Raw genomic sequence first — 22,647 nt, 5'->3', positions numbered from 1 at the left:
CTCATTTGTTCCTTTCCAAAGAAGCTAGTCGATGACTTAAACCAGCCAGATAAGCTCTTTATGTATTCCCACATTAAGGGTGGAAGCCAGCCGCTTTATGTATTCAAATCTTTATTCTTTTTTGAACTTGTCTTCAAGGCAATTATTTTCTGCAATTTTCTTTTTCATCCTTGTCTTTTCTGACATTTTTAATTAAATTTTTGTATGAAAATAAAAACATTCGGACTTTTAAAGACAAGAATTTTTTTATTTATATCTTTTATATTACCAGTTTCTGGCTACAAAAACGAGGTTCAAAAAACATAAAAGTAACAGCCTTGGGTTTTTTAAAATTTTAACATACATTTTATTATTTAACAAATTAAAGCTTTTAACAACATTGTATCACAACACATGTCAAGTTATATTACACTGTTCACATATTAAAATACTGTCTATAACAAATTTATGCATTTACTTCATAATACACAACAGTCTGTTCATGGGCATTATAGTAATCATAAATTGTAATTGGAGCCGGTTTTAATTTATCCACAGCATGAGATTTGTCTGCTAAAATATCTAACGAAACGGGTTCTCCAGTACAAAGTTGTTCAAAATAGACAACTATAACGGTATCATCGTTTTTAGTTTCTACCCTTTGAAAGCGAGAAACTTTACGAATTGGTTCTAAGCTATCATTGTGTGTGGTATATCCTGAGGGCAAAGCAATTTCCATGACAACCATATTTGAACTTTTCACATCATCCGATTGCGATTTATATTCAGCGATGATATTCATTGACAGTTGACCTGGAGCTGATGATGATGCGTTGACGGTGTATTCAAGTGCAAAACTGGGCTTGGTGTTTTGAGTATTGATATTATATTGATAGGATAATTGTATCAATGCAGATCCTTCACCATCACCGCTAACGCAAACTTGTCGAGTCGATTTGGGTAACTAGAGGAGAAGTAGACATAACGAAAAAGTCAATAAACATATGGCGAAATGGGCTATAATTGAGTTTCTAACATACCAAATGACTTTGTAAAATTAGCGAATTCTCTTGGTCGACACTGAAACTGCCCGATGCGGTTTCAATTCCCTGCTCATCAACACCTTGGAATTTAATCATGGCGTGCCCATTACCGGCTGCAGCATATTTTTCTGCAAATGCCACCAATGCTTTGAGACCAACAACTGTGTCCTGTGTAGAGTCGAAACCTCCCAAATTATTGCGTTGACCTATCAACCATTTGAGAATGGGTAAAAGCTTTCCTGGTTCTGTTTCTGTCTCCAATAGAGATTGCAAGATGTACGCTGTCACCTCGATGTCATTGTTGTTATATTTCAAAGAGTTGGACCACCATTTTAAATTACTGCCAAATTGCGATTTACTTTGTATTTTGTCAATGATACTTGATGCCAGAGGATGATTTACTTTTTGGAATACCAATAGTATGAGGGACAGCGAATAAATATTGTCTTCTTTTGCCACATTCTCCGCAAGATATTTTACAGATTTGTCGATTTGGGGCTTATACTTCAGGGCATAATCCTATAAGCAATGAAAAAAATTAGACCATTCTTACGTATTTTTGGGGGCTATTCTCACTTACCTTATCTTCTAGGAATGCTAGCAATATAAAAGCGGACACTCCCAACTCATTCTGATTCGAAGAATGAAACAATCGACCCGTCTGGGGAAATTGGCCATTATCCTTTTGCGTTCCCAATAAATACTCTAAGGCATCATCAATAATTTTACTGTCGATTGTCATGAACTTGCGAGCCTGGATAAACGAACGGGCCACATAGGCTGTTAACCAGCTGTTCGATTCACTGGAGCCCTCGCCAAAAGCACTGTACGAACCATTCTTATGCTTATAGGTTAGTTCCCTTTGAAAGCCAGTCTCCATATAGTTTTTGGCTTTTTGTACCAGCGATGGCATGTCACGACCGGTGGCCTTCAAATACTCCAACACCAAAATATTTGGTACGAAATTTATCATATTTTGCTCGCCACAACCGAACGGCATGCGTACCAATTTATCGATATTTTTAATGGTGGGTCCCAAAATATCTCCCACAACCATAAATTCCAAATATTCCGAATCCAATACGACCTCCTTGGGAATATTGGCTTTCAATTTATGCTCCACAGCCTGTCCGTTTGGTATGGTCATGAAATGACATTGATTTTCATATTTTGTCACACCCTCCGGTTCTACTTTCAATTTTTGATGCATTGCATCTCCGGCCAGCGGCGTAAGGGCTTTGATTTTTAACATAATATCGCCAACAACTTTTGGTTTAATTGAAAATGTTAGGGTTTCGGCCCCATTCGAAGGTACAACTACTTTCTTTGTAAGTGTGTTTGCACTCGAATCTTCCATAAAATCATATTCGTTGTCGTCATTTTCCATAGTAACTTCTGTTTCCAAATCATGTTCCATGTAATTGAATACCACTATGGGTATGGCAATAATTTCTCCTCGTTTAATTGAGTACGGTAGGTTAGTGCTTAGAAAGAATGGCTGAAAGACACGTATTTTGGTTGCTTCTTCTGTCAAACAGAATCCGGTTTTATTATTTATTGCAAATCCAGTAATAACCCATGAAGTAATCGTATCGGGAATCTTTTTGCTAAAGCTTGCCGTACCATTAGCATCAGTGCTGAAAATGAAATGTATTATTTTGGGGGGTGCGGTGTTAAACGATTCTGACTAAAATATTCAAACTACCTCTCTATGTTGTCAAATATCCAGTTTTCAACAAAATCTTTTCGTATTTTTGGAGGTTCAATGAATGCGCAAGTTTCCTCAATAGCTTGAGCCTTTAAAGACCTTTGCATAAGCATGGGTGCTGCTCCAAAAAGTCCTCCCCGAGCTTGTCCGCCAAATGCCATGGCTGGTGCTGCCGAAAAGCAAGTTGCATACATAGGAGGAGGGGCTAGAGAAATAATAAAAGTTTGTTATTTTCTAGAAGTCATTCCATTACTTTAGATTGACAGTACTTACGTGGCTTCGGTAGTGAGGCATTTGTCAGTGTAACAAATCCCGAACTGAAACCAGGAGTGTCCCACGAATGAAATGAGAAACAACCAGGCTTTGAGGAGATTTCATAACAATTTAAATCGCTCAAAATCTGGTTTTTATCGAAATCATTGCCGGTCTGCAGTAACAAGACGCTCTGATCAACACCCAAAAGCCCAATAAAAGAGTCTGGATCACTTTTGATACTTAAATTGATGACATCACTTGCTTTTGCTTGTTCTGGGGCCATAATTTCAAGCTAAAATTTTGAAAATATATAAAATTACTTTTCAATATACAATTAAATCGGAATTCTCACCTTATTCTCGAACATGTTGCAAACATTTATTGTGGTCTCATCGAAACGCAATTCTCCATTTTCAATGAAATAAATGAATATTTTTGCGCTCGGCATCATGTCGAATGTTGCCTTCAGATGTAGGGCATACTCGTATTTGTTTTCCCCCTCGACATGGATATATTTATGCTGAATGATTCTTCCACGAGCCTTTATTGTATAGACCAAATAAGATAAAGGACTTTTAGATTTAACAGCCAGCGTGAATTCTTCGTGAAGTTTGGGACTATTGGCAAAGTAATGGGTTAGTTAAAAATCGAAGAAGAAGTTGAATTATATTTTTATACTCACTCCTTAGTCAGAGGGCATATTTCAAATAGCTTAGTCGAATTTATTGTTGACGCTGAAGACTCTGAGGATAAATCTTTCCCAATTTCAAATCCGGAACAATGCTGAGTTTCTTCTTCAAACATGATCCGCACATTGTCATAGTAGCCTTTTTTCGATAATTTCAATTTGAATACAGCAATGCCACATTCATTGATATCACTTTCGAAAATCAAATCCGCTCCCGAACCACCGCCGTAAAAAGGTCTCCGGAAACAACCCCGAACTACATTTCCATTATTCTGCCCAATCATTAGTTTAGCAGTCGATTTTGCATTGGATACTGGCAAGCCATTAAGCCGTTTAACTATGGCCTTAATTTCAAAATACTTATCAACTTCGTATTCCCCTTGAATGTCCGGTGTGGTAATGGTAAAACGTGAACGCCTCACTCTAATGGTCGTCGATGTGCTCTGTTGCAAATCGGTAAGCTCTTCAGTCATGGTGGCCTCAACATTAATTTCAGGCATATATTGATCCAAATAATTTTCCAATTTTAAGTCGTCCATTAGACTGAACTCAACCTGACCTTTGCCAATAATGTTGAGGCTTTTCTCCACTTTTTCCAGCTGGCCATCTCCAAAATTTGATTTAAAGTTAACAGCCACTGTTGCCTTACCCTTGACTGGCTTGCCGTACGTGTATTTGGAACGAACTACAATTTTCACCACCTTATCCAAAATTGCAACCTCTTTGTCTGTTTCAATTTCTATCGTAAACTTGGGCAGAACATATTTGGCAACTTCAAAGTGCTTTTTGGTTTTATCTTTGTTTTCCGCACCAGCTGTTATATCAATATACCAATTTCCCAATACTGGCTGTTCGGACAATTGGAATTTTCCACTGTGCACACCTTTGACGAACTCTATATCCTTGATGTATTTGATTTGGTTGTCCGCGCCATCGCGTATGCCAAAATTAAGAGGTTCCTTGAGTTTGGCTGGTCTGAGATTTTCATCCAAGGCCAGAATTCGATATTGCACTAGATCGCCGGGTTTATACATGGCTTTGTCGGTTTGTATATACACTTTTGGTTTGTTGTAAGCCACACCCAAAGTCTCCGATTTTTTGAAAATGAGACCAGCCACTCCTTCTGTGTGTAATTCATATTTGCCTTCTTCCAAAAATGCGGGAATATTAAAATTTACAATTTCCGAGGTTGATGGTTGGACCTCAATGGTTTTGATGTCCGTATAAGAAGGACCTAATATACCGATTTTAATGCGGGCAGCTTCTTTAATTTCATCAATGGTTATGGTGACCGAATAATCCATGTCCGCCTGTATTGTGGCGGGTGCAACAATTGTGTAGAATCTGAAAAAAAGATGTCAAAGAAAAAAATAGTCAAATTTAGATAAGTTTTGAGTTTGTTTTTTATTATTAAGGGTCGCAGGGTAATTGCATGTTTTAGAGTGTAAAAAGGAGACAACTTGGTATTCGCCACTCCCACTGCCGCAACTTTTGTTTAAGTATCATTCTTCATAAATAATCTCAAGTTATAGATAATTAAGATACAAATTGAATTCGACCCATAGCGTGAATGAACAAGGCGTAGCCCAACGTCAAGGAAGTGGACGGAAGAAAACAGCAACATTTGCAGAAATGGTTCGAAAAGTAAAGAAGCGACTTGATCGAACCCCGCGTTGCAGTGGCCGAAAAATGGCTCGTGACCGCAATACTCCATTCGGCAAATATTGAAAAATCAAGTCGGAGTAAAGCCATTAAAATTCCAAAAAGTGCAAGAACTTACACCGCAACAGAAACAAAATAGACTCAAAAGAGCTAAAGATTTGCTTCGCTTGGCCGAAAGTGGTGAACTGCCGAATTAGGTTTTCTCCGATGAGAAAACATTCGTTGTCCAGCAGTTGGTAAACAAACAAAATGATCGGTCAGCTGAAAATGTGCACCATCGTGATGACGTGGGCTGACATAACAGCCGATGCTCGCTCCCCGCTCGTATTAATCGACCGTGAGTGGCATAGGAATAAATGCGGAATATTGTCGCGAAAATATTCTGGAGGGTGTATTAAAGCCTTGAGCACGCAAACATTTTGGCCGCAGACCTTCCAACAGGACTCAGCACCATCGCACACAAGAATAATTACAAAATGAGGTTCCTCGCTTCATTTCCAGCGCACAATGGCCACCAAAATCTCCGGATACTAATCCGTTGTACTATTGTGTTTGGAGTATTTTGGAAAACAAGGTTGGCATTAAAAAATACCAAAGTGTCTATCACCTCAAGCAAGCGCTTCGCCGGAAATGGGCCAAAATAACGCAGAGCAACATTCGGGCGGCGTGTGACGGTTTCATTGGCCGTTTGAAGGCTACAATTCGTGCCAAAGGTAATCAATTCGAACAAATCTAAACTTATTCTAAAATTTGATGCTATTTCCGACATTTTTTGCTTCCATGCAATAGAATTTAAAAACAAGAATGTAAAAATTATGGCGTTTGACTTTGTTGCAATTTTTTATCTCACCCTGTCGATTGATAAGTTTTTGTAAATAGCGGATCTACAATACAAGAAATGAAAATTCCAAAATTTGGCAAATTTAAATGAAAAATACCTGAATTCGAAGTTATCCTCACATGGGGACTATTCCAAAATGTGGACCGATATGACCCATTTTCTTTACCAATGGTCCTGGATGTAATCCAAAGATCTCTATCCCAACAAATAATTTTAACTTTTAAAACATAAATTTTGAATGTAATTTTCATAAAAACTATTGTACCTAGATATATGGCTTATCCTGAGATTAATAGTGAAATTTCGTGTCCGTTCGTCTGTTCCTCTGTCCGTCTGTGGAAATCACTCTAGCTTCCGAACGAAACGAAGTAAGTTGATAAAATTCTGTTCAAATGTCTGCAGGACTTTTGATATTGAAAATGTCCGTGCAGGCCCATGCCTTCGTATAGCCCCCATATAACGGCACCTCTCGATATTCGGTATTTTGATGATTTTAGCGACGTTATTCACCGGAGTTGTTTCAAACTTGGTATTTGAAATTCGTAATGGATAATGCAGCCTATGACAGAAAATTGTATATGCAGGTCCACGTTTTTGGTGATTTTAGCTACATTATCTCCGGTTTTTTTTTTCAAGTTTCGCATTTGGATATTGTAATGGCTTGTGACAAAACTTGCCTATGCAGGTCCACGTCGTCGTATAGAGCCTAATTAACGGCTACATTCGGTATTTTTAAGATTCTAACAGAATTTTAAACAGATTTTATTTTTTATTTATTTATTTTTTTTGAAAATTGCCAAATTCGTTCCAAATGGTGAAATGGCCCGGCCGTACTGACAGCTTTTTTACTTGTTTTTTTGATACAATAGAAATGGAGATTTCTGTTCTTGGCGTTGAACAAGATATAGACTTTTGACGTCTTCTATGTAGTAAAATCTTATGACAAATAATATTTTAAAATACTTCGATTTGCTACGATCCCATTTTTTTAAAATGGACAAAAAGACCTCTTTGTTGACACGCTTGAGGGTTAAAATTTTCGAGCAAAATATTCCTCGTATTTTTATCTGCAATATTGCGGAAGACGCTATGTACCAAAAATGCACAGATTTTAAGGAATCCTAATCCGAAAATTTCAAAAAGTGGGGGAAAATTCCCCCCTCTATTTTGGTTACTTTTCGACAGCGTAATTTACAGTGCAGAGCTGGATATGCTTATTTGAAATGAGACTAAATTCAAATAATGGTAACGTGAAAAACTGTGAATGTTCGGAACTTGAAAAAGTTAATTATGGAAGGTTTTCAGCAGTCAATTCCATTGCTAATGCATTACAGGATTTGAGAGTCGATTTCATGTACGCACATGCAATTGACAGTTCAAATCCACCCAATTTTGGTAAATTGTAAACGTAATTTTATTTTCGCTGTGAGGATGCAACAACACATGGTAGAAGAATACAGGTAGATGTATCAAGGCTTGGGAACATTGATATGTCAAAATTTTTTGAAATTCTTTTCAAATACGAGTCATTCGGAGGTTATTATTCTTAATTCGGAGGTTATCTTTCTTATACGACGTCATTCGGAGGTTATTATAAACGCGTTTTTCAACAATTTTTACAAATTGAAATAAATTTTCATTAAACATTTTCAATTCCAAAATTGGTTTGACAGTTTATTGTCCCAGCAGCTGTGTCGATGCGTCTACCTATATTCTTCTACCATGGATGTGATGATTTCATGTACGCACAGACAATTAAACAGTTTAAATGCACTCAATTTTGGTATGTGTTAATGTAATTTTATTTTCGCTGCGGGGATGCACCCAGGTGAATGAATACTTTATACCGTGTTTACACTATATTATTTTTGCAACTTTTACAATTTCGAAACGTAAAGGAAGGAACGTAACGCTTATTTCCACCCAGTAAAAAAATAAATACATGTTTTATATATATACTAATAACTATCATGAAACAATTAAAATTAATTTCAAAAGTAATTTTAAATGCCACGTATAATAAAGATATTGAAATATAAAATTTATTATTATCTATTATGGTGAAATACCATTAACAATATCTGATGATATCAAGTAAGTAGTAAGTAAGTAATCGATTTATTGAGACTAATTTCATTTCGATAACAAGATATGTACAGAGAATGATTAGCTTAATTTAGAACTATTATTGTCTTATTCTAACACGTATGTATTGTGAGATGCTACTTGCAAAAGAGACATGTTAAAGTTATATATGTATAGAAACATGTACGAAAATGATTAAAGGCTTGCTCCCGGCCTGAACATTTGCTGACAGCGCTTCTGACGGCTGTCAAATAAATATTCTCTTAAAACTAAATAACAAAAACAATTCGAATGTGTCTGCTTTGCAATGGTAAACAGAGCGTTTACAATTATAAACATAAACAATTGTAAATAAATATAATAAATGAGTGATTAAAGTGTATATAGTAAAATAAGATAAATCACAGCGAATTCCAATTAAGCATAATTTGGATATTATAAAATATAAAAATTAATTTATCACAGTTATAACGAATTCTCACATGTGGAGACAACTCTAAGTTTTAAAAAATATTTTTTTTTGATTGTTAACCCCTATGGGTACCTGGTGTAGCTTTTATATAAAAATGTGGTGTTGTATTGCCTGGAACGGGCTCTATGTTTTCATTCAAGATTCCAATTGTTGACAGATACTGCGACGATGACCAAGAAATGTTTTTATCTCTGTCATAGATTTCATTCATCAATACGTTGTCGTGGTTGGGGAGTTTCTCAACGAATCTCTTTTGGATGTTTAGGGCGTATAGACAGATTGGTTCTATTCCTGAATTGCTATATATGTAAGTATTGGATAACATTTTCGTGGGATTTTTATATTTCTTATTTATGCATTTCCGTAGGATTTTTCGTTCGAAGATCTCCAATTCCTTCATGACCGATGGCGAGATGGAAAACCAAATTGGAAATCCATACAGCAGAATTGGACGAATGGCTGCCTTGTATAGTAGGAGTTTAGTCTTTTGTGGTAAGTACTTATTGTTAAATAAAAATGAAAATTGTCCAACTACTTTATTTGCTCTTTCTATGGTAGATCGAACGTGTGAATTAAATTTAAGCAGCATATTAAATGTTACTCCAAGGTACTGCATGTTTGCTTTAAAAGGGATTTCCACACCTTCTAACGCCGTTCGTAGCAGCTTACTTTCCGGTACCACATGTTTTGGACATTTTCCCGATGCGTTCCTTATGCAGATAGCTTGAGACTTGGCAGCATTAATGCATATACCCCATTTTTTATAATATTGGTGTATTATAAATAAGTGCTCCTCTACGTGACGTAGTGCATACTCCGGTGAAGCATTATGTGCATAAATTAGACAATCGTCAGCATAGAGAATTGCTTTTGAATGAGATGTTGAGTGAGGAAAGTCATTTAGAAATGTGTTGAACAGAAAAGGTGCTAAGACACTCCCTTGAGGAACCCCACTGTTAACTGAACCTTGGATTGACTTGTCGTTTCTTATTTGTACAAAGAATTTACGATCGGAAAGGTAATTTTGTATTATTTTGATTAAAAATGGGTCCACACCCAGTTCAATGAGTTTATATACAATTGTTTTGTGGCACACGGAGTCAAAGGCTTTTTCTATGTCCAAGGATATGGCTACAGTACTGATACGGTTTTTCAAATTTGCTGTAGTGTCGTTGTGGAACTTTAAAAGCGCGTGCTGTGTTGAATGCTTTCGTTGGAAACCAAATTGAAAGTTAGATATATGATTTGTAATGAACTCATTTTCTATTTTTTCTTTTAGGACATGTTCAAAGATTTTACCGAGATTTGATAAGAGAGAGATCGGACGATAATCAGCAACACTTTCGCTATTGGCCTTTTTTTGGACTGGAACAATTTTTGCTAGCTTCCACATTTTGGGAAAGTAGCCATTATTGATGGAGTTATTACAAATGCATGTTATAATTCGCAGAGCAGTTTCAGGAAATTTGCGCATAACAAAATTTGAGATTCCATCAACTCCACTTGACTTTTTATTATTGGCCTTTTGCATAATTTCTTTGATTTTTTCAGGATTGGCGAAATGGTAATTATCTGTATTTGATATTGAGTTGAACTGTCTGTCGAATGAATATATACTTGGAGATATGGATGTGAGACAAGAAGAAATTCTAGATTGAAGAATATCCGTTGGAAGTCCAGTTATAGTTTCTTGAAAGGAAGACGTATAGTACTGGTGGAAATGATTTGCAATTTCAGAATTATTAAAAACAGTGGTGTTATTGACCTGCAATTGCTGGCAGAACGGGGATTTCTTTCTGCCGCTGAACTTATAAATCTCTTTAAAAGCAGATGGGCCAGGTTTAATATCTTGAAGACGATTGTTGAATGTGTCAGCTTGTTCGATGCTTATTGATTCTTTTATTACTACTTTCAGAAGCTGAATTTGTTTGGATAATATGCGGTAATCGCTGCTCATTCTATTTCCTGTTCTATGAAATATCTTTTTTAATTCTTTCTGCCATTGATGTTTTACTTTGTAAAGCCGTTTGGATCTCTCAGAGAGAGGAAAGAGGCCGTTGTTGATTGTGATTATCTGTGAGTGGGCATCGTGGATTGAGTTGAAACAGCTGTTGAAGGAGTCAACTAATCCATCAATATCTTCATTACTAAGATTAGTTTCTGCTGAAGGTAAGATGTGTTGAGAAGCGTTTTCAAGATCCCTACGGAAGTTCTCCCAATTTGTATTTTTGTAGGAAATATATGAAGGAGGAGCATTTAAAATCAAGTCGGTACAATCCATTTTTATTGACATTTTTAACGGGAAATGGTCCGAAAATGATGGTAATGAGGAAATTACGAAGTTTGGTGTTATGTTGTCCAACAGATTGGAGCTGACAAGAAAATGATCCAAATAGGAAGGGCCATTCGGATATGACGGTGACACATCGCATACTCGAACTACGTCTAATATGTTTGTTTGCAGCCAAGCTTTCAAAGATTTTCCGTTGGTATTCTCTGCAGAGTCACCCCAGTCTGGGTTTCTTGAATTTAAATCCCCACCAAAAATAAAGCCGTCATAACTTGCACACACTTGCATGAGTTTATCTAGATCAGCTTCCAGCTGCTGAGCAGGATAATTGCAAGGGACGTATAATGATCCCAACGCGATTTTTTTTCGAACTGAATTTTGTAGACATTCAATTTGAATCATGCATGTTTTTACGCCGACATCACTGATAACAATTTTTGTGTGCAATATGGACTTTTTTATTAAAACGGCTACGCCAATGGGTGAGTTATCATTAACAATATCATATCCATCTATTCTAACTTTCCTGCTTCTTCGTAGGTGGCACTCTTGGATAAATCCCACATCGATGTTATTGGCCGAAAGCGTTCTTTGCAGGTCTATTTGTCTACTTTTGTCATTAATAGATCTAACATTGAATGTCAATAAATTAAGCATTCTATGGATCATATTGCTGCTTGACTTTTTTAAGAATTCTAAGGAATTCTACTCTGGCTTTTGATTTTTCCATGTTTTTAAAATCTTTTAAAAATATAGAAATTTCTTGTTCAAGTGACATTTGTTCAGGTTCCAAAAAGTAATCAGCAAGTTTTAAGAAATCTGTCACTATTGGTGGTTTCTGAATGGTTGAGTTGTTTTCATTCTGTCTAAAATGACTAGCAAACGGTTTGTGTGGCGATGTATATGCCATACTAACGGCTTTAACATTTCTGATAGCTGTGGCTTTTTCTTCCTGCATTTTACTTATTTGAGTCTTTTTAGATGTAATATATTTTTTGTAAATTGGGCAACCCTTAAAATTCGCCGGGTGTCCAAAAGCTTGGCAATTTACGCAATATGGATCTGAAGATTCAGATCGTACTCTCTGGCAATTACCAGGCTCGTGGAGTTTGTCGCATTTAACGCATTTGAATTCAGAGTTGCAGTTACGCGAGATATGACCCCACCTCTGGCACCTGTGGCATTGGGTCTCGCTGTCTTTTCTGTTGGGTTTTTCCCAGTATACGTCCTGGTACCAAATGCTTTCAATGTGATTAACATCTCCAGGTTTCTTTCCTGGCAACAATGACACTAAGAATAAACCTGTGTCAACTCCCTTTTTAACCGAAAGGGGAGTGGTGAAGTTTGTGACTGATGCCACAGTGTTTGGGACAAGTAAGTCTAACTCGGCTTTAATTTCATTTCCGTCCTTGTAACAATAAAGGCCCCTCAAAATTAAGCCAACCTGTTTTAATTCCTTTGGAGTAAATGAATACGAGTGAATACCTTTCTCTCTCAAGAGGGACATCATTGAAGTGTGCACCTTGTGGTCAGCAAAGTACAACTTGCTTTTGTTTTTGTTGACATTTTTCACTTTAAACCCAGATTCTGGGACAGATTCTTTGAGAGTATCAACTAGTGTTTTAATGTTGACGTTGAATACAAAAATGGGGGGACACCATTTTGTTTTTGGTTGTGGCTGTGGTTTTCCTTTTGGCGGGTTTGGTTTGATTTGTGTTTCATTGACAGTAGAGGAACCTTGTATATTGACATCAGCTAATACACTAAGGATGCCAAATCTGTTTTGGTCTAGAGGTTCGTGGTTAGTCAATTTTTCTTTCAGTTCAGAAATGTCGATGTTTAATGGTGAAATCTCGTTGTCAATTCGCATTCGTTTGCGTTCTTTTGCATTAACTAGGTTTGTTGTTGTTTTACCTGGCTGTGCCAAAAAATCAGTGTTGTTGGAAGTTGACGCCACCTCTTCCACCACGTCAAACTCCATATCTGGTAAAGATGTAGGCATCATTCATGCACAGGAGATGCAATTCTGATGCCCTAATGTTGAAATTTCAAAAAATTAATTTAATTTAAAGTTTGATTTATTTTCCGCTTTAAAACAATGCGTCTGATTTGTTTAAGGACTTTGGGCGTAAGCAATCTGATGATATCAACTAAGTGTTTTATACACGAACACATATTGCAAATAATAGTTGTGTTCCAGTACTTTTTTAGTAGTAAAACTAGCAGAAGAGAGAACAGTTCGAAATGTCATTCTCATTTAGGTTTGCTCAAAAAAATAAGGGAACGGAAAATTAGCAGAAATGCGATAAAATGTCAAAATTCAAAATTCCAAAAGTAAACAGCCTAAATCGGACTGGTGAAACCTTACTGAAAAGAGCGCCAACATTTAAAAAATGAGTATTGAAGACGATAAGTTAAAATTAATAATTTATAATAATAATTAATAATCTGATTCCTCATTCAGCCAGTCCTCTTCACTGCTGAAATCATCCAAAAGTGAATACACCAGTTGCTCCATATTTTTTCTTTGTTTTTTGCACGACAAATATTAGTTTTTCCTTTAGTTTTCAAGTTGATCATTTTCTTTATTGAAATGTATCAATACATTTTTCAACCTTGTTAGCCCTGCCAATTAAATGTCAAATTTACAATATGCACATTTCTGCTCGGCCAAATTCATGTAGCTAAAACAAGCAGAAATGTGCACCACTCAGCGCCATTTTTTTCTCGAGAGAGCTGCAAGTTTTGGTAGTTTTTGGAGTACGGGAACGCGTTGTAGCAGAATTAGTGCTAATTAGTACTAATTTGCAGGTTCTGGAACACAACTAATACATGCAGTGAAATCTGCATAAAAACAGAAGGTTTGGGCCTTTAATTTAATATTTTTTTTAAAGTAAACCAGAACACTAGTCTTCTATTTTAGAGAGTTAAAGAGTTTCAACTGTATAATTTGTAATTTACCCATTTTTGCTGTCCATTTTTTTGCGGTATGAATATTCAAACTTTACTTGACACTGTTAAAAACACTTCTGATCTCAGCGATTGTTAAACAACAACTAATGAAGTAGTGAGTCATTTTACCAGAAGCCAATAGCTGCCGGGCAATCAATTTGAACTTGAAAAAACAAACAACCAAAACAATAATACACAACGTAAATATAAACAAACTAGAATCAGCTGTTTAAGGAATTCGACTTGCGCAGTTGCATTTTGCTTTTGTTTTGATGTATTAGCACAGTTATTTGACGCGGTATCGTGTTTGTGTCAACTGTTAGAAAAGAATCTAAAATTTTGAAATAACAATCATATGGAAATGCAAACGTCACCTAAAAATTGGATATTAATGCAAAACATGGCAAAAATCAAAGTATAATTAACAAAATTTGTAGAACCGAATCTTTTATATCAGTAGCGTGTCAAAACAATAGAGTTAGACTCATTTGCTAAATCGAATATGACAACCCTTTCTTAAGACGAACACTACAGGGTGTGATGAAAAAACTGCAACCAACTTCAGACTGCTGTCATTTCTAACATTTTTCCAGTGACAGCTCATTATATTGTTTACAAGCAAAAGCATTTTGGTGAGAATTTTCCAGAAAAAAAGTTATTCGTGATGGAATTCAAGCGTGATAGTGTGATTTCTTTATATTTGGCTGGAAAACCACAAGTGGCTACCGTTAGAGCACTCCAGCATTTAAATGTAAATAAATCTTTTGTATATCGTGCCATCGCTCGTTACCGTGATACTGATAGAGTAGCCCGACGTCAAGGTAGTCGAGGGAAGAAAACAGCAACATCAGTAGAAATGGTTCGAAAAGTAAAGAAACAACTTGATTGAAACCCGCGTCGCAGTTGCCGAAAAATGTCTCGTAAGCTAAACATATCGCAATATTCCATTCGGCAAATATTGAAAAATGAGCTCGGGCTAAAGCCATTAAAATTACAAAAAGTGCAAGAACTTACACCGCAACAGAAAGAAAATAGACTCAAAAGAGCTAAAGAATTGCTTCGCTTGGTCGAAAGTGGTGGACTGCCGAATTTGATTTACTCCGTGTCCAGCACAAAATGATGGAGTTTACTTGCCAAAGACGTCAGCTGAAAATGTGCACTTTCTGTTGGACACCACAACTCAAGCGCCGGCCATGGTGATGGTGAAGGCCTGCATAACAGCCGATGATTGCTCTCCGCTCGTAATCATCGAATCATTCAGAATAAATGCCGAATATTATCGCGAAAATATTCTGGAGGGTGTATTCGGCACGCAAACATTTTGGCCGCAGACATTGGACATTCCAACAGTACTCAACACCATCGCACAAGAATGGTTACAAAATGAGGTTCCTCGCTGCATTTTCAGCGCACAATGACTACCAAAATCTCCAGATACCAATCCGTTGGACTATAGTGTCTGGAGTATTTTGGAAAGCAAAGTTGGCACTAAAAAATACGAAAGTGTCGATCACCTTAAGCAAGCGCTTCGCCAGGAATGGGCCAAAATACCGCAGAGCAACATTCGGACAGCGTATGACAGTTTCATTGGCCATAATTCGTGCCAAAGGTGACAAATTCGAACAAATCTAAACTTATTCTAAAATTTGATGCAATTGTTTCTATGTGTACCCGACTTCTGCCTTTTTTGTGTATGTATTTATTGTTTTGAAAAAAAATATATATATATATTTTCAAAATCAATGTTTGGAAGAAACCTAAATTGCGGGGCGCGCATTAATGAAATTAACCAGATTTGCCATGGAGTTGAAAGATTGAACACTTAGGATTATATTTTTGAGAGAATATCCAGGTATTTAATTTATCATTCGCGCTATTTGACTCATTTTGAAAATGAACAAATAATGTCAAATAAATGAAAAGAACTTGTGGCATATAATTTTGACAGGAAGCGGGTTCAGCCTAAGGACTGTATTTCTCTAGAAGCTGTTCTACCTCCTTATTGTACCATGGATGGAACTTGTTTTCTATGCAGCGAAATTTGACAAGGTAAAATGCAGAGATGGGTATGCTTATTTGAAATGACGTTAACTTCTTAATTTTACCATGGGATAATCGCTAACCGCTTATTTTATATTGAAGAACTGAATTATAAATTTATTTCACGAAATTAAATACAAATTCATTTTGTTTATTATTTCTAAACAAAAACAAGTAAAAAAAACATTAAGTTCGGCCGGGCCAAACTTTTAATACCCTCCACCCTAGGGTAAAAGAACACTAGAAGAAATGTGGCAAAAACATTAAAATGCCGAATATCGGGAGGTACCGTTATATAGGGGCTACACCAACACGTGCACCTATAATTACAATATTTCGCCACACGAACTAGGACCCATTATGACCCACAAATACCAACTTTTACACAAATCAGTGAAAAAATGTGGCATAAATCATCAAAATACCGAATATCGGGAGGTACCGTTATATGGGGACTATACCAGAACGTGGACCTATACATGCAATGTTTTGCCACACGCTCAGGGACCCGTTGTGACCTACAAATACCAATTTTCAGACAAATCCGTGAAAAAATGTGGCATAAATCATCAAAATACCGAATATCGGTAGGTACCGTTATATGGGGGCTATACCAAAACGTGGACCTATACATGCAATGTTTTGCCACACGCTCAGGGACCCGTCATGACCTACAAATACCAATTTTCAGATAAATCCGTGAAAAAATGTGTTATAAATCATCAAAATACCGAATATCGGGAGGTACCGTTATATGGGGACTATACCAGAACGTGGACCGATATATCACATTTTCAATACCAACCATCCTAGGGACAATACACACACTTGTGCCAAATTTCAAAGGTCTACGTCAAATAATGTGGGCTGTATCGTGATTTCAACAGACAGACAGACAGACGGACAGACAGACAGACGGACATAGCTAAATCGCCTTAGAATTTTATGCTGATTATGAATATATATACTTTATGGGGTCTACGACGAATATTTAGAGGTGTTACAAACGGAATGACAAAGTTAATATACCCTCCTACCCATGGTGGAGGGTATAATGAAGATGTCATTGCGAAAAAAAAAACTCAGCGATTATCAGTTGCTTTTACAAAAAGCTTGCCATATCTCACAAAAAATCACTTATTTTAACGGAAAGATGTAATAATGAAAACCCTATAATGTGAACTTCATCGTTCACTTTTCCTAAAGTAAAGGTAAAAGTACATAAGAAGCTTGAAGTCATGGCTAGGCATATTTTGTGACAATTCATAAAGGGATTATAGAGCCGCACTAAAATCCTGCCGTCGTTTTCCATTATAATTTGACATTAATATGCCTAGCCATAACTTCAAGCTTTTTTTGTACTTGCACCATTATCCCAATAAGCGTAAACTTTATCCCAATATTATATTCTTCCTCTATGCATCGAATACAAATAACTAATTGTCTAAAGCAATCAAACCAAATGTGTATCATCTTTAATATTATTTTTTTTAATATTCAATTGTGTGTTAAAATATCAAAACAACTCAGCTTACTCTCGAAACACAAAGCTTGTGATCATAAAATGAACATGTCGCCATATTCAAGCCATCATCACCTTCGTCGAAATTCAAATCCCAATCGGCACCATAACAAATGCTTGTATGCTCACCAAATTCACCCGTCAATGTGGGTGCATTCAAATCGGCCAGATGAACTATGCTGAAGTTGTGATACATGCAGGCACACAACATTAAATTGTGTTCTCTCGGGTCGGACTTTATACGCCAGATTCCACCTTGCAAATTAATCTCACTCAATGGGGCCCTCATTGCTCTGGTATCGAATGTTCGCAAATGTTCATCATAACTACCGGTCAATAGCACATGTTCACGTACGGGATGGCTGAGTAAACAAGTGACCCCAGCTGCATGGGATTTATTGAGCAGAATACGTGACTCAGTACGTAAGTCGTAGACATTAAGGAAGGTATCATCGCCGCCCGTATACACACGATTCTGATCCCATCTATCGAATGCACATATCCAGGCTTCAAAGTTGTGCGCATGCCAAGTTTTTAATATTTCCATATTTCGTTCGTTGGTTCGATTCAACAATGATATATTTCCCTTGGAGTCTGAAACCAATATTTGGTTTTCATTATTTTCACCACTACCCTGTTTCCAATCGAGCGACAAAGCCAAAATATTATCGTCATCCGATTTGAGGTGTATTGAATCGATTAGTTTTAGTTCAGGATCCTCCAATTGGAACAATTCTACTTTACCCAGTGCGGTAGCGGTTGCTAATATGGGCAATTCATTGTCGTTGCAATTGATCCATTTCATATCTAAAATGGCAGCAGTTTCAATGCGTTGCAGTTCTTTAAGAGATTTTGTATGCTTTTCAAATTCATACAAATATATACGTCCCTTTCGCTGGCACGGTTTTTCTTCTTCACCCTCTTTGTTTTCTTCAAGCTGATATGTACCGCAGGCGAAAATGTCGCGAAAATTCTTGTGGGGGCACCATTCTACAGAGTCGGCAGAATATTCTGTATCAACATTGTGTATAAGTTCAATGTTCAACATTTTCTGAAATTAGACAAAAAAGAGAAACAATATTAGAGGTATGAACATATATGCAATATATACCATAAGATTATGAGTGAGAGGTGAAAAAACTCGGTAGATGCAATAATTTTTCATTCACAAAATTTCAATTCCAAAATTGGTTTGGCAGTTTCCTGTTTTCTTCTACCATGCGTAAAATGAATATCCGCTTTCATTTGACGTATAGCATAGTAGAAAAACGCAGGTAGATGCATCATTGATATGTCAACGTTGTTAAATTGTTTTTTTTTTTTTTCAAATATAAGAAGATATTTATAAGTTTTTCTATACGACGCTAAGTGGCTATGATAAGCATTTTTCAACAATTTTAACAAATTTGAATAATTTTTCATTCAAATTTTTCAATTTCAAAATTGATTTGACAGTTCATTGTCCCAGCAGCTGTATCGATACGACTACCTGTCTTCTTCTACCATGACGTATACGCAATGCAATTGACAATTTAAATCGCAATGCAATTGACAATTTAAATGTACTTTAAAACATGAAATCAGTGGTTTTGTCTGTTGTACACTCAGAGTTTTGGTATAAATACAGTGTGAAATGAAAAAACTGCAACCAACTTCAGACTGCTGTCATTTCTAAGCCACTCGTTCGACAGCTGTTAAAATTATTCCAGTGACAGCTCATTATATTGTTTACAAGCAATAGCATTTTGCTGAGAATTTTCCAGAAAAGAGTTATTCGTAATGGAATTCAAGTGACTTGATCGAAACCCACGTCGCATTGGCCGAAAAATGGCTCGTGAGCTGAACAAATCGCAATATTCCAATCGGCAAATATTGAAAAATGAGCTCGGGGTAAAGTCATTGAAATTCCAAAAAGTGTAAGAACTTACACCGAAAAAGAAAGAAAATAGATTCAAAAGAGCTAAAGAGTTGCTTCGCTTGGCCGAAAGTGGTGAATTGCCGAATTTGTATACATTTTGTATGTATACATTTGACAACATCTCATTAGGTGTGTCTGGTTACCCTAAAATTTGTAACAATTGTTACTGGAAGTCGTCTGTTAACCCGAAAGTTCTGCAAAAGAGAGCAGTTGGAGAGAGAAATTTTGACAGTTCTTTCAGTGAGAGTTTGCAAATTCTTGCTGGACAAATTTCTTCTTGCAATCTCTTGCAACTCTTCTCCTTCTCATTCATCGGCATTCAATCAGATGTTTTCTATTGTTTATTTATTTCTTTTTGTGATTTTATTTTGAAAATATTGTTTTGGAATTAGCAAGACTAATTGTTTTTGGAGAACAACTTTACAAAATGTGAAAAACGTAAATGTTAATATGTAATAAGAAAATAAAAGACTATTTCCAACATTTTTAGACAAATGCCATTAGCAACAGGTTTAAAAGATTCCGCGGAACACATTATATCTATCTTCCTTTAATTGCTCATATTTTTATTTTATTGTCAATTTCCTTTTTATTTATAAAACTTGTGAAATTGGTGGTGGTTCCTTTCGTTTAATTCTTTTAATGGGGGACAAATTGGCTTGTTTTGACAAATCAGCTGATTAGTTGCAAGCTTCTGCAGGAATACCGTCTGTTTACTTTTCGCAATTTCCTTGCAAAGGAGAATAAAACTACCTTACTCTCTCAGCAAGATGTTGCTGGACAATTCCTGCAGGAAAAGTAACCAGACATACCTATTGTCAACATCTATATTCATAAATCCATTATATACACACAAGATCAGAGATGGAGACTGTTTTTATGCATTGAAATTTGACAAGATAAATTACAGAAAATGCAGAGTTGGGAATGCTAGTTTGAAATGATGCACCATGGAAATAATTAAAAAGTTTTTTTTTCGAATAAAATGCAAAAATAGGATTTCACTGTCAATTCGATAACGTATACTATAATGTGCGTTATATTTCGAAAAACCGAACAAAATAATAATAATTCCTTGATAGGGACAAGATCTATAGGTGAGAATACATAACACGATTTTTTGGCTTCTTCGAAATAGAACAAAGGAGCGTACAGCCAAAATCGAACTAAGTCAAACTAAAACTCCTTTGTTCCTCTACAAAGAAGCCAGCCGATAACTTAAGCCACTCAAACAAGCGTATTATGTATTCTCACCTTTACTGTCAATGCAGTTAATCTTATCAAAATCCATAATTGAGCGAGGCCGTTATATGGGGCCATACCAGGGTGCCTATATAGACAACTTTATATTACAACGATTGTTATCTATTACGAGTCTTAAATGACAAATTTGAAAAAATGTAGTGGGTAAATGTGACTAGGATTATGAAAATACCGAATATCGGTGGGTACCGTTATATGTGCGCTCTAGGAAAACATGGATCTAGATATTCAATGTTCCTCCACCGGAGCTAGAACCCATTATGACCTACAAAAAACAATTTGTAGAAAAATCCGTGGAAGAATGTGGCAAAAATCGTTAAACTACAGAATATCGGAAGGTACGTTATACAGGGGCTACACGAAAACGTAGACTGATATATCTCATTTTCAATACCAACCATCCTAGATACAATACCAATTGTTGTGTCGAATTGGGCTGTATCGTGATTTCAACAGACTCACAGACGGACAACGTTAAATCGACTTAGTACATATTTTATGCTGATCATGGGGTTTACGACGAATATTTAGAGGTGATACAAACAAAATGACAAAGTTAATATATCCTCCTTTTTAAGGTGAAGAGTATAACAATGGATGCCCTTAAATTTGTAACAATTTTTGCTAATTGTTGCTGGAAGTCCTGTGTTAACAAAAAATATCTGCAAAAGGGAGTGAGTCGAGAGAGACTCTTGACACATATTCACTTAGAGTGTGTAAATTCTTGCCGGACAAATTTCTTCCCTACAATCACAACTATTCTTTTTCCCCTTCCGGTGTTTTATATTTGGCCAAGTAATTACAAAACATGTTACTTTTCGAACTTTTCGAAATCGCAATTTTCCATCTCAATTTTTAATTTTTGCGTGTCTCATTCCTTTTTATGGAGAGTAAATTGCTTTTGCTAGGATTCCGTCTGTTTACTTCTCACAGTAAACGCGCTATTCTCTCACAAAGAAGCAAAAGTAATCAAACGGACCTAATGTTGTTAACAGGAATTTATTTTTTTATGAACATTTTGCTTTTGAAAATTAACGAAAGCTTGTCTTTAACGCCAATAAATTTAGAGAATCCCACTGATAATCGATCGCATAATTGGTCCCATGATGTAATAAGCAGGTTTGTGTATGAATGACAATAATTACTAATTTTACAAGAACAAAATTGTATTTGTCGAATTGTAGTGTTACTAATCATTCTGTAATTGTAGAACTAACAATTTTAATCGGCCCTATTACGGTCGTCGTTACGGTTGCATAGAAGCGACATAGACAGTTTAAAAAAAAAAGTTGGCAACACTCTTTGTTGTTGGTAAGGAAGATGAAAAAAATTGTATTTTGAATCTTAAATTTCTTCTCTTTCGGAAAGAATAAATAAAAAATTGAAAACAAATATAATAAATGCTTTAAATCTGTAGTGCAGCGACGTGTGCTAAGGCAGCAAACATACATATTTGCATTGTCTGACTCCAAGTAAGTACATGTTTTAATTAATTTAATTAAACTTAAGGTGTAAGTACATAAGAAGCTTGAAGTCATGGCTAGGTATATTTTGTGACATTTAATAAAGGGATTACAGAGCCGCACTAAAATCCTGCCGTTGTTTTCCATTAATATGCCTAGCCATGACTTGATGTTTTTATGTACTTGCACCTTTAATGTGTTCTTTTAGATTTATAAATTACTTCACAATTAACAAGGACTGTTTTCACTGAAATTTTACTGAAATTTTCACCAAAGCTGCAAAGTGGGCACCGGTCATTGGCTCTTGGGCCTCAATTTAAATTGACCACAGCATTGAGTTTTTTAGCGTAGGATCTTATCAGACCAGTGTCGGAAATGATTTCAATATTTCCCAATTGTTTTGCTGTTGTTATTTTCATAGTCAAATACCAAATATAAAATGGTTTCAATATTAACGTCGACTGAA

At 36.0% G+C, this 22,647-nt stretch overlaps 2 protein-coding genes across 5 annotated transcripts in view; both read right to left on the bottom strand.

Moving 5' to 3' along the window:
- Positions 1-303: 303 nt before the first annotated feature.
- Positions 304-14,133, bottom strand: LOC101897075 (CD109 antigen). The gene is made up of 8 exons (XM_059122909.1): positions 13,985-14,133; positions 3,668-5,017; positions 3,338-3,602; positions 3,004-3,277; positions 2,728-2,935; positions 1,603-2,659; positions 1,020-1,541; positions 304-943 (listed from the first exon to the last, which is right to left on the bottom strand). The coding sequence occupies exons 1-8, from the start codon at positions 13,999-14,001 to the stop codon at positions 446-448; spliced, it is 4,191 nt and encodes a 1,396-aa protein (XP_058978892.1). The 5' UTR covers positions 14,002-14,133; the 3' UTR covers positions 304-445.
- A 3,356-nt stretch (positions 14,134-17,489) lies between these two features.
- LOC101896551 (diphthine methyltransferase) overlaps positions 17,490-22,647 on the bottom strand; it is a 32,009-nt gene continuing 26,851 nt past the window's right edge. For 3 of the 4 annotated variants that reach the window (XM_011297490.3, XM_020039532.2, XM_059122987.1), the window contains exon 2: positions 17,490-18,588. In XM_011297490.3, the coding sequence (XP_011295792.2) occupies positions 17,542-18,585 (1,044 nt within the window). In that variant the 5' untranslated portion in view covers positions 18,586-18,588 and the 3' untranslated portion in view covers positions 17,490-17,541. Of the gene's footprint in view, positions 18,589-18,648; positions 18,769-22,647 lie in introns of those variants that run through there. The other variant, XM_011297489.3, reaches the window with a different exon arrangement.

This window comes from Musca domestica, unplaced genomic scaffold, assembly GCF_030504385.1.
Source record: "Musca domestica strain aabys unplaced genomic scaffold, Musca_domestica.polishedcontigs.V.1.1 22, whole genome shotgun sequence".
NCBI lineage: Eukaryota > Metazoa > Arthropoda > Insecta > Diptera > Muscidae > Musca > Musca domestica.
The sequence above is the reverse complement of the archived record's forward strand: the minus strand, read 5'-3'. Positions and strand labels throughout refer to the sequence as shown.